Below are 13,252 nucleotides of genomic sequence, written 5' to 3' on the forward strand. Positions count from 1 at the left end.
GATACGTGTGCTGTGAGAGTGCGCTGCTTGGTACGAGGTTGCGAAGAGTTAGGCGCTAGGCCCTACCATGCTACCAACCACGCATAACATGCATATGCAAAGCACCATGCTTGCGATGCTTGCATGCTAAGCACAGCATAGCTGCAGCTATGCGTGTGGATGGGTGCGATGCCCACCTCGCTAGCATGCATGCAGTTGGTGCCCTCGCCTAGCCTAGTACTCGCATGGCTAGGCCAATGCGAGGCTATGGCTTGGCTCGTACTTGTCACTTGCTTGATTCCACGTCTCGTTGAATTCCGAATTCGACTCGACTTATGACGCTCGATTTCGACGCTCTAAGCTCGACATCCGACGTCTTTATTCGTAATACTCTAATGACTCATCTAATCCTTTGGATTGATTCGTCGACTCAGATCGGTTACTCGATTGGGATGTGACCCGACGGGTTCAATCAAGATTAAGCTGTAATATTAATTATACATTAATATTACTGATCAGAAGCGGCCTCCACCTAGGCATTCCAATCACTTAACTATACTGAAGAATTAGCTTTCTAATAATTCTGAACCCTCTATCGGAATAATACATTTGTTGGAAGGACACCGTTCCTTTCATTCATTTCAAATATTTCAACATATTTATACATAAAATACAACAAACATGTATACACTACACTAAAAACAATGATAAACTAATGTATATCTGTATACAATTAGTCACTAACATGCCATGTATAAACTAAAATAAGAATTTTAGGGTTTATAATGTCACTAACCTCTAGATCTACACTTTTTATTGACAATCAAACCAAGTAAATCTACAAATCCTACAAATAATTAAAATTAAAAACTTAATTAGGATTACGGAGGAGGGGCGTTAGTTTTAATTAATTAAAAATAAAAGGGCAAGTCTTGCCGACTGCAAAACGGCGGGAGGATGGAGGTGGTGGTGGTTCTGGTCGCAGCGACGAAGGAGGAGGTTGGATACTATAGAAATGGTGATGGGTGGTTAGGGTTTACCGAAAAAAAAACAAATAAAACACTTAGCAAGCGGCGGCCCAGGAGTCACAAGGGGGCGGCGGTGAAAGGTCGGTGGTTGCGATGAAACGCAGTGGATGCTCTAGAAATGGTGTTGATGGTTAGGGTTTACCGGAAAAAAAATGCATTACACTTACCGACCGGCGGCCAAGGAGTCACAAGGGGGCGGCGGTCACAGGCGGTGGTCGCAACTTCTTTCTCTTTCTCCGTCGTTCTCTCTCTTCCCTTTTTTCTCTTTCTCGCAAAAACTGGATCTACTTTCCTTGTTTTTGAATGAAATACTTTCCGACGGAATATTCCGTCGGAAGTACCAATTTCGACAGAAAAAAATTCCGTCGAAAAGTACTTTTTCCGTCGTAATTTTCCTACGGATTAAATTTCATCGGAAATTTCAAATTTTCCGACGAAATGTTAGGTCCTTCGGAACGATTCCGTCGGAAAATAGCCTATTTTTAGTAGTACATATAATAGTTAGCTATTTATGGTGGGACAAAATTAAAGAATTAGGAGGAAGAAACTTGACTAGAGGGAAATAGGGAATTGATGACAAAGAAGAAATCTTTATCTTCAAGATATTTCTATAAAAGGGTAAATCAATTAAAGAAGCTTAATTAAATCATATTATTGTACATAAAGCTATAACCTCTAATCCACTGTGCTTTAATTGTTCATTATCCATACATGCCTCTAAAGATCAAATTCTTGGTGTTTGGTTTTTTAAAAATCAATCTATATAGTTGAAAGTCAGATTAGATAGCATAATTCATTCTATCTTAACTTTTTTCATATTGGCTTAAAATCTAATAAAAAATTAAAATTAACCATAACCAAACCAAATCCCAATACCTAAGTTCATTTGGTGGATAACGAATAATATAAAAAAAATGACCGAACAAATAAGAATGTCTTACCCACCTATGAAATTTCATGAGCATACCTAATAATTAAAATTAGAACAACTCATAGACCTGCTCATACAGTATAAACAGTAGACTTGATATCAATACATGGGCATCAAACTGCTGTGATAAAATTAGGTGCAATGCATGAGTAATGTGGGGGGCCATACCAAACAATACATACATCCATCTACATAACATGCATGACTCTAATAAAGTCACATGATTTCAAAAAAATAAAAACTTTTAAAGTAAGCACATTTAATTTATACTTGTATATTTTCTAGCTCTACTTAATTAGCATGATCCATGGCATCTTAAACACATATCCTTTACAATAAACTCTTCTTCATCATCATCTTTTTCATCTTCAAATCTCAACTACCTAACATACGGAGTAGAACATAATAGATAAACATACATTTTCCAGTTGGCAACATCTACCAAATTCATATTATGCTTTAGAAAATTCAATAGCCATTATTTTAACAACAACTAACCACCACTATATATCTTCAAATGCCGACAATACGCATCTTCTTATGTATTTTCGTTTTTAGAAACGTTTTTGTAAGAAATGTCCTGGAAAATGCTATCTTTTTGTATATATTTACTGTTTCGGTTGAAAATAATAGGATCTTTGGATAGGTCCTTTTCTGGGGTTGAAGACTGAACTTGGTCCAAGTTATGACTGGGCCGAGGGCTTCTTGCACAGTGAACACACGTAAAATTGATCTCGGGGATTGTGCCGAAGAAAAGTCCTCCGATGCCGAAGTCAATACAGTGTCAGAGAGAGAAAAAACTATGCAAAAGAATTAATTGCTTGAGGCTTAATGTGGATGAATGTGAAAAAAGACAATTTGAACCTTAAAGTCAAATGAGCTTGTCATACTGACTAGGCCTGACTGATTTGATATGTTTGAAAGAGTTGAACCTTGATTTTGGACTTTGTAATTAAAACATTTGGACCGGCCCAATTGAAGATATTTGGACCCAAACATTTACTTAGCTAAGTTTTCGTTTCTCGACTATAAACCCATCAACAAGCAAAATGAAAAGTACTTTTAATATTCATGGTTTGTGTTTCAAAGTCAATAGTCTTATATGTGCATCAGCCTTTTATCTGTCAGAAGCATCTTGACTATGGAGCGTGCAAGTTGTAATATACATCACCGTATGAGGGACGTGTATACGTCATTATTCTAAATACTTTCTTGATCATCTATTAATTTGTGATTTCAGCTTTCATCTCTCGGATAAATCTTGACTTTAAGACTATAAGATCATGCATACACTAGTATGTACGCAGACATGTATACTACGTCACTATTCTAAATGCTTAGAACAGTTTAATAATTTGTGATATCTACCGCATACAAATTTCAAATTATCCGACAATATAATATACTGGTAACGATTTGAGGTTTCTATTTACAATCTTCAAATTATCCAATCTAACTTGTGAATTCTATTTAAAATCTCCAAATTATCGGACAATTTTCAATCCAAATATCTAAATACCCACTACTAATATTTATTATGGTGAGTAGAATTCCACTACCACTACTCTCTATTAGTGGTGGGTAGTTTATCCGATGGGTTAACAAAGTTTTTCCCTAAATAACCCTATTTTTACACTTGATTTAGTATTTGTTTAAATTGTTTTGGATATTTCAGTTCTAGTAGTACTCACCCCACAAAATATAGATGTGTCCAACAAAGAACGAGTATAAAGATTGAAGAATATCATTCAAAATTGTAACAAAAATTCATGGTATACTCATCTGATACACGATTTACTGATACAACTTTTATTAACAAAAAAAAAAAAAAAAAAAAAAATTAATCCAAAAAAATTAACCTAATAATATACACAAAACCAATATTCCACTAATGACCCCGTATATCACATGCAACATCAATAGTGATTTAAAGTACCCACGTCTCACCAACAAATCCACCACCACCACTTTCCGTCCCACGTTCTCCCATTACCCATCAATGCTTAGCCGTCCGATTTCTCCGTTGATCGGAACCATTACCGTTACCAACCATTTGATCGTGCTCCCAAAAATCCCCAATAAAAGTTTTAGCCCCATCTAAGCTAGGATAATAAGTAGGTTCGAGAAAGATCTGACTCAACAAATCGGACGACTCAGAACCATTAGCCTTCGCCTCCAAACTCCCCATCATAATCATCAACAACTGTTTGTACCTAAAGAAGAACCCTTTCACGCCTGATTCCACCCCTTGAAATGCTTGCAACAGATGAATCTTCTCGAACCTTCTCTTCTCTCTGTATAACTCCATTGCCGATTCTTGTATCACCGGCCCTCCCATAGGGTCCACCTCCACTTCTAGAATCTCCGGTACCTTGTGTCGCAAGTCTTTGCTTAGCTTTGTTATCTCGATTAACCCCTTTGATCGGAAACAAAAGGTTTCTGAATCCGACGTCGTTTTCATCTTCAATTGCGTTTTTAATTGCAGGAAATCGTCGGGATCCATTAGTAGGTGAAGACTTTCGATTTGTTCTAGAAGCTTCCAGATTCTTTCTAGAATCCAACAATCGTCTGTTGCTTTGGTGAACTCCTCTTTGCTGATTCTCTCTCCTACTCGGACGATCAACTTCTTCGCTGCGAAAACCCATGACTCGAAAATCTGGTGAATTGTGAATAATATCTGGTTTTCTGGGTTTTGGATATGATCCAACGCGCCCTTTTTGAGCGCGTGCAATTCACACGGTCGGCAAACAGCGTCATAATTTAAATTGGGCTTTCCGTCTAAGTTGGGCTCACCCAGGCCCAAAGTGTACGCGCATCTCCTCATAGCCGACTCAATCGCGTAATATATTCTGGAAGAAATCTCCTCCGATTTCTGCCACGTGGCTAACCGCGGTAACAGACTTGATTCGCTACTACGGCAGACCACCGTAATAGTGTGTTCATTATCTGCTAATTTCCAAACTTCAGCGGAACTTCCAGTTTGTGGGACCACCTCACCAAACGATGAACTCAAATCAACGATCGGCGCCGCTCCACGTGTCTCGTCGTCTTCACATAATACCGAGATTAACTCCACTTGATCCCTTGCTAACGATTCTAATCTCCGGTTCCATTCTCGCCGGTTCAAATACGGTCTGTTGTCGTTTAACACGAGTGAAATGAACCGGAATGTGATTTCTAATGCTTGTAAAGCGGGTCGAATAATCGACTCGTTTTCCCAACCCGGAAACTCGACGGAACTCCATAACTGATAGAGTTCTGGTAACCGGAGATAGCTTTCGTAGGCTGAACAAGATGATTCCGACGCCGGAGATAATTCTCCGGCGGTGAATGGAACCGGAGAAATGAGGGGGTTTGACGTGGTTCGTTTAGGGGTGAGTTTGGGGGATTTTTTGGTGAGATTTGGGGTTGATTGTACCATTTTAGTTTTACAATCGAAATCAACCATTTTTGTTGTTTGAAATTTGAGTTTTGAGAGAGAGGATAGAAGAGAGAGAAAGTTAAGTTTGGATAAGATAGATTTTTTTTTTTTTTATATGTTGTTGGGTTTGTCTCTGAGAAGGGAAGAAGAGAGCGGAAGGTGGCATATATAGGTGGAGTTGTGAAGAATGGGACCGAGTTTTAAAGCCGTGTGGAAAGGGCTGGCGTACAAGGACGAAATCATGTATCCAAGGTGGAAAAATTAAAATAATTAAGTGAAAAAGGAAATGGATTTTTTTTAATTATTTAATTTTTGGCGGTTTGAGATTCTGGATAGATTACTACGAGTAATTTGAATTTGAATTTAAAATACTTGTATACTGTATTCATTATCCATATCGTATTTTACGTTTGTTTGGAACTAGTAGAGTAGTAAATATTTGTAGTTTTTTTTCTACTTATTTGTAAGGTAATTTTGTCTGATTAATCAAAATAATTAGAATTTTGTAAAAATATGTATATTTTAGGAAAATAAATTCAATTTAATTAAAATTCAATAATTTGAAAAAACAAATATAATGGTGATTTAGTAAAAAGTACTCCGTAATTTCTATCAAATATTATTTTAAGCTTGGAACTTTTTTTCTTTTTATATTTTTTATTTTTTTTTAACAAAGGAAAAAAGTTAAGGTTTGAAATGTTTCACAAAACAAGGTAACAAGTACAAAAAAAAAAAAAAAAAAAGTAAACAAGTATAGTTTTGAAAAATAATTCATGTTAAACAAATATCTAGTTAATTAAATAGGAGCTAGGATGTGTTCTATTCACCTGATTTTCACTTATTTGAAATTAACTGAACTTATTTCAACTCATTAGACCTTAAATAAGTAAAAATAAAATGAACAAAATAAACCCTTAGTCGTGAATTTTTTTATTTATTTATTTATTATAGATAATCATAATACACCCCTTTAATAAGTCATGTTTTGTTGACCTCAAAAACAAGTGAAAATCAAGATAGGTTAAGGAAAGATAAGCTCTAATACAAGTTATCAATATTCAATTTACAATAACTAAAATAGTTATAATAAGTTTTGAAAATATACTAGTAGAAAAAATTCTACAAGTTCATGTAGTAAAAACAAAGTGAATAAAACACACTTTTACTACTTTATGATCAATACAACAGATCGATATCCGAATTTTATTAATCGTACTTACAAACCTCTAACATATTAAAAAAACAAGTACTTTGAACAACCATAAGGGCATCAACCAACCAACAACCATTTGACAAACAACCAATGCACCGTGTAGACAATTATTCTATATATATGTAGATCAATGTTTTTTACTTACCATCACTGTAATTATCTAGAGGTGCTAAAACAATCTCCAAATCATAAATGGATCCTCAATCTAATTTTTGTTTCCCCTAGATGAAGTGTGGGATTTCTAAAGTAATAATTCGTACATTCTCGTCTCTACTTAATTATTGTTAATTTTTTTATTATTGAATCGTGTTTGAATTCATGTTTTTTAATGAAATTTTAATAATATTTTTATGAACTTTATTTAATTGGTTGATCTAAATCCAAAATTCGTTTGAGTTAAAAGAACATTTTTCCTCATCAAACATATATCATATAATATTTTTATAAAAAACATAATCATATAATTTAATTAGAAAGCTATTGGTTTATAACGGCGGGTACATACATACGGATATCTTTCATTAATAATTACAACAAATCCAGCAAATTAACAAGCTTTTTACAATAAATATAGCGTTTAGATGCGAATAAAGCAAACACAAAAAAATAGAAAAGCGTGGAAACAAAGGAAGCATCGTGGAAAATTGGTTATCGCAGCAGTGGTGGAGCCTTATCTTAGATGGATAGAATTAAAGGAATGTTTAGCTACTCTTGGACTTTGGTCATACACTAATACATACAGTCGTACCCATGCATTTTATTCTCGTCAAATTATCTACACATTCTTTTTCCTCTCTTTAGACTAGACTACTCAGAACTATTACTATTGATTAGAATTAGATAATATTTTTATTATCTGTCCCACGTATTACTTTTGTTAACTCTAACATCTTATTTTTTTTTGAAGGAGAACTCTACTATCTCACATTACTTGCAATACTTTTATAATATATTATAAATTCATAGTTTCTTCAATATCTCTCTTATTCAATTGGTATCACTCTAATTGCTACGGAGTACTTTCTACAAATAATATATATATATATTTAAATAACCTCCTTAATTACTCGCATCTTTAATAAAAATACTGAGTAATACATTTTCCACCAAGAACATTAAAAAAAAATACCCCCACTATCAATTTCAATTTCACTTATTAAGATATAAAGTCTTTTTTTTTTTGACGCAAAGCTAAAAAGTACAGTATATTAATTAAAAGACGAATTGTCCACAAGTACAAACAGTGATATTTCATTTGGGCAATAATCTACCCATACTTCCTCAACTCCAAAAGGTACTACTCTAGCTCAATTATGAGCTACAAAATGTCTAATACTTGGTATCATGTATGTTTGAAAGTACGCTATACAACTAATTTGGGATAGAGGGTGTATCATATACGGAGTATTTATATAAAAATACATGGGATGAGTGGTTGGCTTTAAAGTTACATGGTGACCAGAAACATATTGGTGTGAAAGGCAGTATAACAAGGACATGTGAAATAGGTGGGTGTTATCCATTGGCTGTAAAGAGAGGGAGATAGACAGGCAGTTGTTGAAATAATAAAATTAGAAATACAAAAACATGGGGTTGGGTGTTAGTTAGTTGATCTAGTAATGGATAATCCTCGGATGCTATTGCTTGCTTGCAGCATGGTTTTGAATGGGTCCAGCTGGAATGTGCTCCCAACTCACCCTATTCCAAGTACATTTCGCTATTTGTCGGCTCACGTCTATACTTTTTTTTATTGGACTACTACTGTATTAGATTTTTTTTTTTTTTTTTTACAGTCACAAAACAAACATATGACGGGTTATTCGATCCCAACACGCAAGACTACTACTCGTATTAGATTTGAACGATATTATTTGCAAAAAATTGTTCCGGTATAGATTAGAGGATTTGTGTTTATACTCATATATACTCCCTCCGTTTTAAATATTTGCTCCATTTCACTTGGACACGTATGTCGATGTTAATTTTTGATCAATAGTATCTTTAATTATAAATAAATATACATTCTAAATTGAAAATTAATAATTTATTCATTGAAACGATTCTAACAAGTACCTACAAGGTTATATTTTTTCTTATGTATAAATTACAAACATTAAACAAAATAAGACAAATAAATAGTGCAAAAAGTAGAAATGAAGCAAGTATTTAAAAACGGAGGAAGTATCTCTTAATGATCTAAGTCAATGTAAGTCTACTACCTTATCTTCAGGGTTAATTCGAGTAAATCCGCCCGCTCTAATGATAAAGTTTAATATGTTCAATAAAGTTCAAATAATGCCATTATGATTTTTCGTACGAAAATAATGTCAATCTAAGACAACATAAAGATTTAAAGATCATTCAATGCTAAATATGGACAATCCATCTGACTATATCTTGATTCTTTCATTTCATTGTGGAATAAGCTCTCAAATTTGCATAATCTTCTTACATCATATCGAAAAACTGGTAAAAATTTATCCTTATTTGCAATATATATATGGAATTTTTCCTCCTAGCGCCTACTCCCTCGTCTAAATAATTAGTCATATTAGATTAATGGACTATTTATCATGTAAAAATGTAGTCTTTCCTTAAGGTAATTACTATTGGTAATATAAACAAGTTGTGAGTTTTATACACTATATTGGGAAGGAATGATACAATGTTAATGATGGAATGTAGATGGGCGACATGGGCCCAAGATGTTAATGAACAAAAGCCATCAAAAACAAATGATTTTTAATTCAATTGGTTAAAGTTCTGCATATGTATTCGAATTGAAACCAGTGATCAAATCTTAACATACCCTTACTGCTTGTTCCACAAAGAAAATGTTATTGAAATACTTTAAATAACAAGATACATTAATTAAACATAATTATAAATATTGAAAGAAACATGCAGATAATCTAGGAAGTATAGTACCACTTCTAGGCATATATTCTAGCTAAAATATTACACTATAATTAAGGCTGCATGAAATTAAGTAACATCCCCCTTATAAAGAGGGACGACATGCTTCTAGTCTGTAACCGATTAAGGGATTTTAGAAAAAGCAAATTCCATTATACCAATTACTCCGTACATTAACTTTCCCATCATATTATCCAAAAGAAATTGTAAAATATATTGCAAGTTGCAACTCATTCATAAAAAAAAATTGAAATTTTTTATTGTCATCTTTATCATAACATTAATTTCTTAAGATTATATGAATTAATTATATGTCACTTAGCATCTAAAGACAACAATAAAAGATTGCATAAAATCTTTGATGACTTTTATTGATTTATTATAGAAATTTCTTCACCTACCGACTCAATGTTTCTTTCTTTTAATTTTTACTTTGGGCACAATCCATGCAAGAAATACGATAAAGCTAAAAGAAATCAATACCTCAAGAAGACAAGAATCACGATTTTATTTATTTATTTTTTCTAAGTTTTTAGGTTAGTATATTTGATCAAGTCAATGTTGGCTATGGGGTGATTGATGGATTTTCTTAAAGTAGACTTGGAAATTTTTTGGATTTTATCGTATACTTCGTCTTAAATAAAGAATTTTCCGATTAGGTTTTCGCTTTCTCATCTTAATTCATTCGGTATTATCAGACCTCGTAACTCTATTAAAGTACCAAGCTAGTGTTTTTTTTATAAGCATCACTTAATCTTTCTTTTTTATTAAATAGAAGAAAGACGATTTAATCGAAGTATCCTATAGATTTATTTACGATTTTGTTAAATTTGAGGGGAAACATAAATCAAATCTTATATACTACGTATAATTTTAGAGTTGTGTTCCAACTTTCATTCACCGCACTCCAAATTCCCATCTTTGCAATTCTAGCCCTTTTATTTTATTTGAATTTTTTTCCTTAAAAAATTAACCAATAATCACCCTTTTTACTCATAACTACCCACATCACTCAATTAAAATATAACCCTTTTATGTTATTATTTTTTTCAAAAAAAAAAAAAAAAAAAAAAAAAAAAAACCACCTTTTTTTTACTCATAACTACCCATATCACTCATTTAAAAAAAAAAAAAAACCAATAACCACCCTTTAATAACTTACACTTTTACTTTTTTTTTTTTTTCTTAAACATATATACTACATTGTCTACATATATGATATATCCCGTGCATAAGCACGAGTACACTCTAGTATCAATAATAAGAATTCATTCATTTTTTTTCTCCTGCTTCATGCAGAGAAAATACAAGTTTATATTGTATGCGGGCAAACTTGTAGTACTGGGGTGGCAACTGACAAGCGCATGCGTCATAGCTAGTTATGTTAAAAGAGAATAAGTAAATATCAGGTAAACTGTTAATGATTCAAGCGATCTTACCCAGTTTTACATCCAAATATTTTAACCATGCCACCCGAAAAACAAAATATGTTTAATTAAAGGAACTTTTGTATTTGAACACTCAAAAAAAAGACTGAAAGTGGTTTTTAACACCTTCAAAAAAAAAATTTATTTTAGCACCAAGAAAATTTTAAAAAATTGGATTTTATCACTACTTAATAGTTTCCGTCCAAAAAAACCGTTAAGTGGGATCCACAGAGACATGTGTCATCATTTTATTGGTTTAAAAAATGAAAAATAAAAAAAATTAATAAAAATAAAATTCCTAAAACTACCCAAGCACCACAGCCCCACCACCGTCACCTTCTTCTCCACCCTCACCCAGCGCATCCACTCCCCCTCCCTTTACCCGACCCACCTGAACCGGCCCAACACCGCCAAATGCCCAAATTGCAACCCTTCATCTATGGGTTGCTACTTGCTAGTTGTATAAATAATGAAGTAGCTAGCTAGGCATAAACCGCACAATGAAAAGAAAAGTCGTAAGTGGATAAGTCCCGGCAAAACGATTGCCGAATTCCCACCAAATTTAGTTAGCTTCCACAAAAGGGTTGGTCTCAGGATACTGTATTTTTCCTATTTCGTTAGCATTCCGCGTTTACCGCCATTTACAATTCGATGCTATTTGTTATACGTGTCATCTTGTGAGGGCCCCGCATTTGCTAACTTTTTGCCAACTAATCACGCCGGACAAGTGACAACCAATCAAATAATTTCAGTTTTTTATTTTATAAACTTTTTTGATTAGTTTCATGACTTTCATCTACCATGCCGGCTCCCTACCCCAAAAACAAAAAACCTAAATTTCGGCTTTATCTATAAACTACATGTACGATATCCAAGTCATTATAATATGAGATTATACTCGTTATTAAGTATTACATATTTGAATTTTAGATAATATAGCAATAACAAATTGAATGATTGCATAAAACATGACTTTAGTCGTGAGGGTTTGAATAGGCACGGGATGACACGAAAATGGTCCAATTCAATGCGATCTCGTTACAAGCCCATCACATGCAATATGAGAGGCACACAAAGGACATGGGTCGTGTATGGACAATATTGTAAAAATTAAATCTAATCTAATATTATATTATATCATTAATAAATAAAGTCGGTCTCGTAACCAGGTCACGAGACAGCGACACTTGGTATTTCAGTTTTTCGCTAAGTGTCGCGCCACGCAGGCGACAAATGCTTATTTAGCGATTCTTGAATAGATTTTTTTAAGATAAAAAATGTTGTATAGATTTTTATTATCAATATACTTCTAATATTTATGTATACTGTATAAATTATAACCCACAACTTCATGAGGGTAGTACTATCTAATATCATATCATATCATATCACTAATAAATAAAGCCGGTCTTGCAGCCAGACCACGAGACTGCGATACTTGGCATTTCAGTTTTTCGCCAAGTGTCACGCCACATATGAGATAAATAGGTATTATTGTGACACATATGATGTTAAGTAAGCGTTTTTTTGATAGATTTTTAAAGATAAAATTGTTGTATAGAGTTTTATTATCGATAAAATTCTAATATTTCATATACACAAAATTAATCATAACTTTTAATAAATATCCTATATCTCAGTCTTTAAAATCTAATATATATATATATATATATATATATATATATATATATATATATGTATATATATATATGTGTGTGTATATATATATATATAAAGTAGGCATTTTTCAAGATCATTCGGCGCGCCACATAAGCAAAGGTATTATTTCGACCAATTAAAAATTAGATTTGTATTTTATTTTAGAATTAATAAATTCACTCGCCACCTAAGAAAAAGTGACGAACGAGATTTAAGAATTTTGCCACGTAATTAAAACAACGAATAGTGATTTATTAGGAATTAATGTATTTAAAAAAATAAAAATTATTTTTAAAAATCATCTTTAGATATAGGATTTATATATCTAAGATAAATCTTGATAGTGTATATGATAAAATAAATAAAATTATTCCTTAATAATAAATAAATTAAAATTTGTGATGCATACCATTATAAATTGACGCATCCTACAACACCAACAAAATTTCATATCAATACAAAACCAAATCAAGCGAATTTTGTGTTAGTTTTAGTCATCAATGGCTGAGTAATTCTTAGCTTAATTTTTAAAATCCATGTTTAAATGTATATTTGTGATTATTGCTTACATTGTGTTTAATTGGAATACTTAACGATTATATGTTTATGTTTTGTTTACTAAATTTTGTTTTTACGCGCAGATTTGATTTAATAAAAGAATTAGATTCGAGCAAAAAT

The 13,252-nt window shown here is 32.7% G+C and overlaps 1 protein-coding gene across 1 annotated transcript; it reads right to left on the reverse strand.

Moving 5' to 3' along the window:
• Positions 1-3,666: 3,666 nt before the first annotated feature.
• On the reverse strand, positions 3,667-5,477 carry LOC110699252 (nematode resistance protein-like HSPRO2). The gene has a single exon (XM_021876743.1). The coding sequence runs from the start codon at positions 5,384-5,386 to the stop codon at positions 3,935-3,937; it is 1,452 nt and encodes a 483-aa protein (XP_021732435.1). The 5' UTR covers positions 5,387-5,477; the 3' UTR covers positions 3,667-3,934.
• Between the last annotated feature and the right edge of the window lie 7,775 nt (positions 5,478-13,252).

Source organism: Chenopodium quinoa, unplaced genomic scaffold, assembly GCF_001683475.1.
Source record: "Chenopodium quinoa cultivar QQ74 unplaced genomic scaffold, ASM168347v1, whole genome shotgun sequence".
Taxonomy (NCBI): Eukaryota; Viridiplantae; Streptophyta; class Magnoliopsida; order Caryophyllales; family Amaranthaceae; genus Chenopodium; species Chenopodium quinoa.

Bases quoted from the DNA above. Each gene is read 5' to 3' on its own strand.
- LOC110699252 (XM_021876743.1), bottom strand. From the start codon at position 5,386: ATGGTTGATTTCGATTGTAAAACTAAAATGGTACAATCAACCCCAAAT.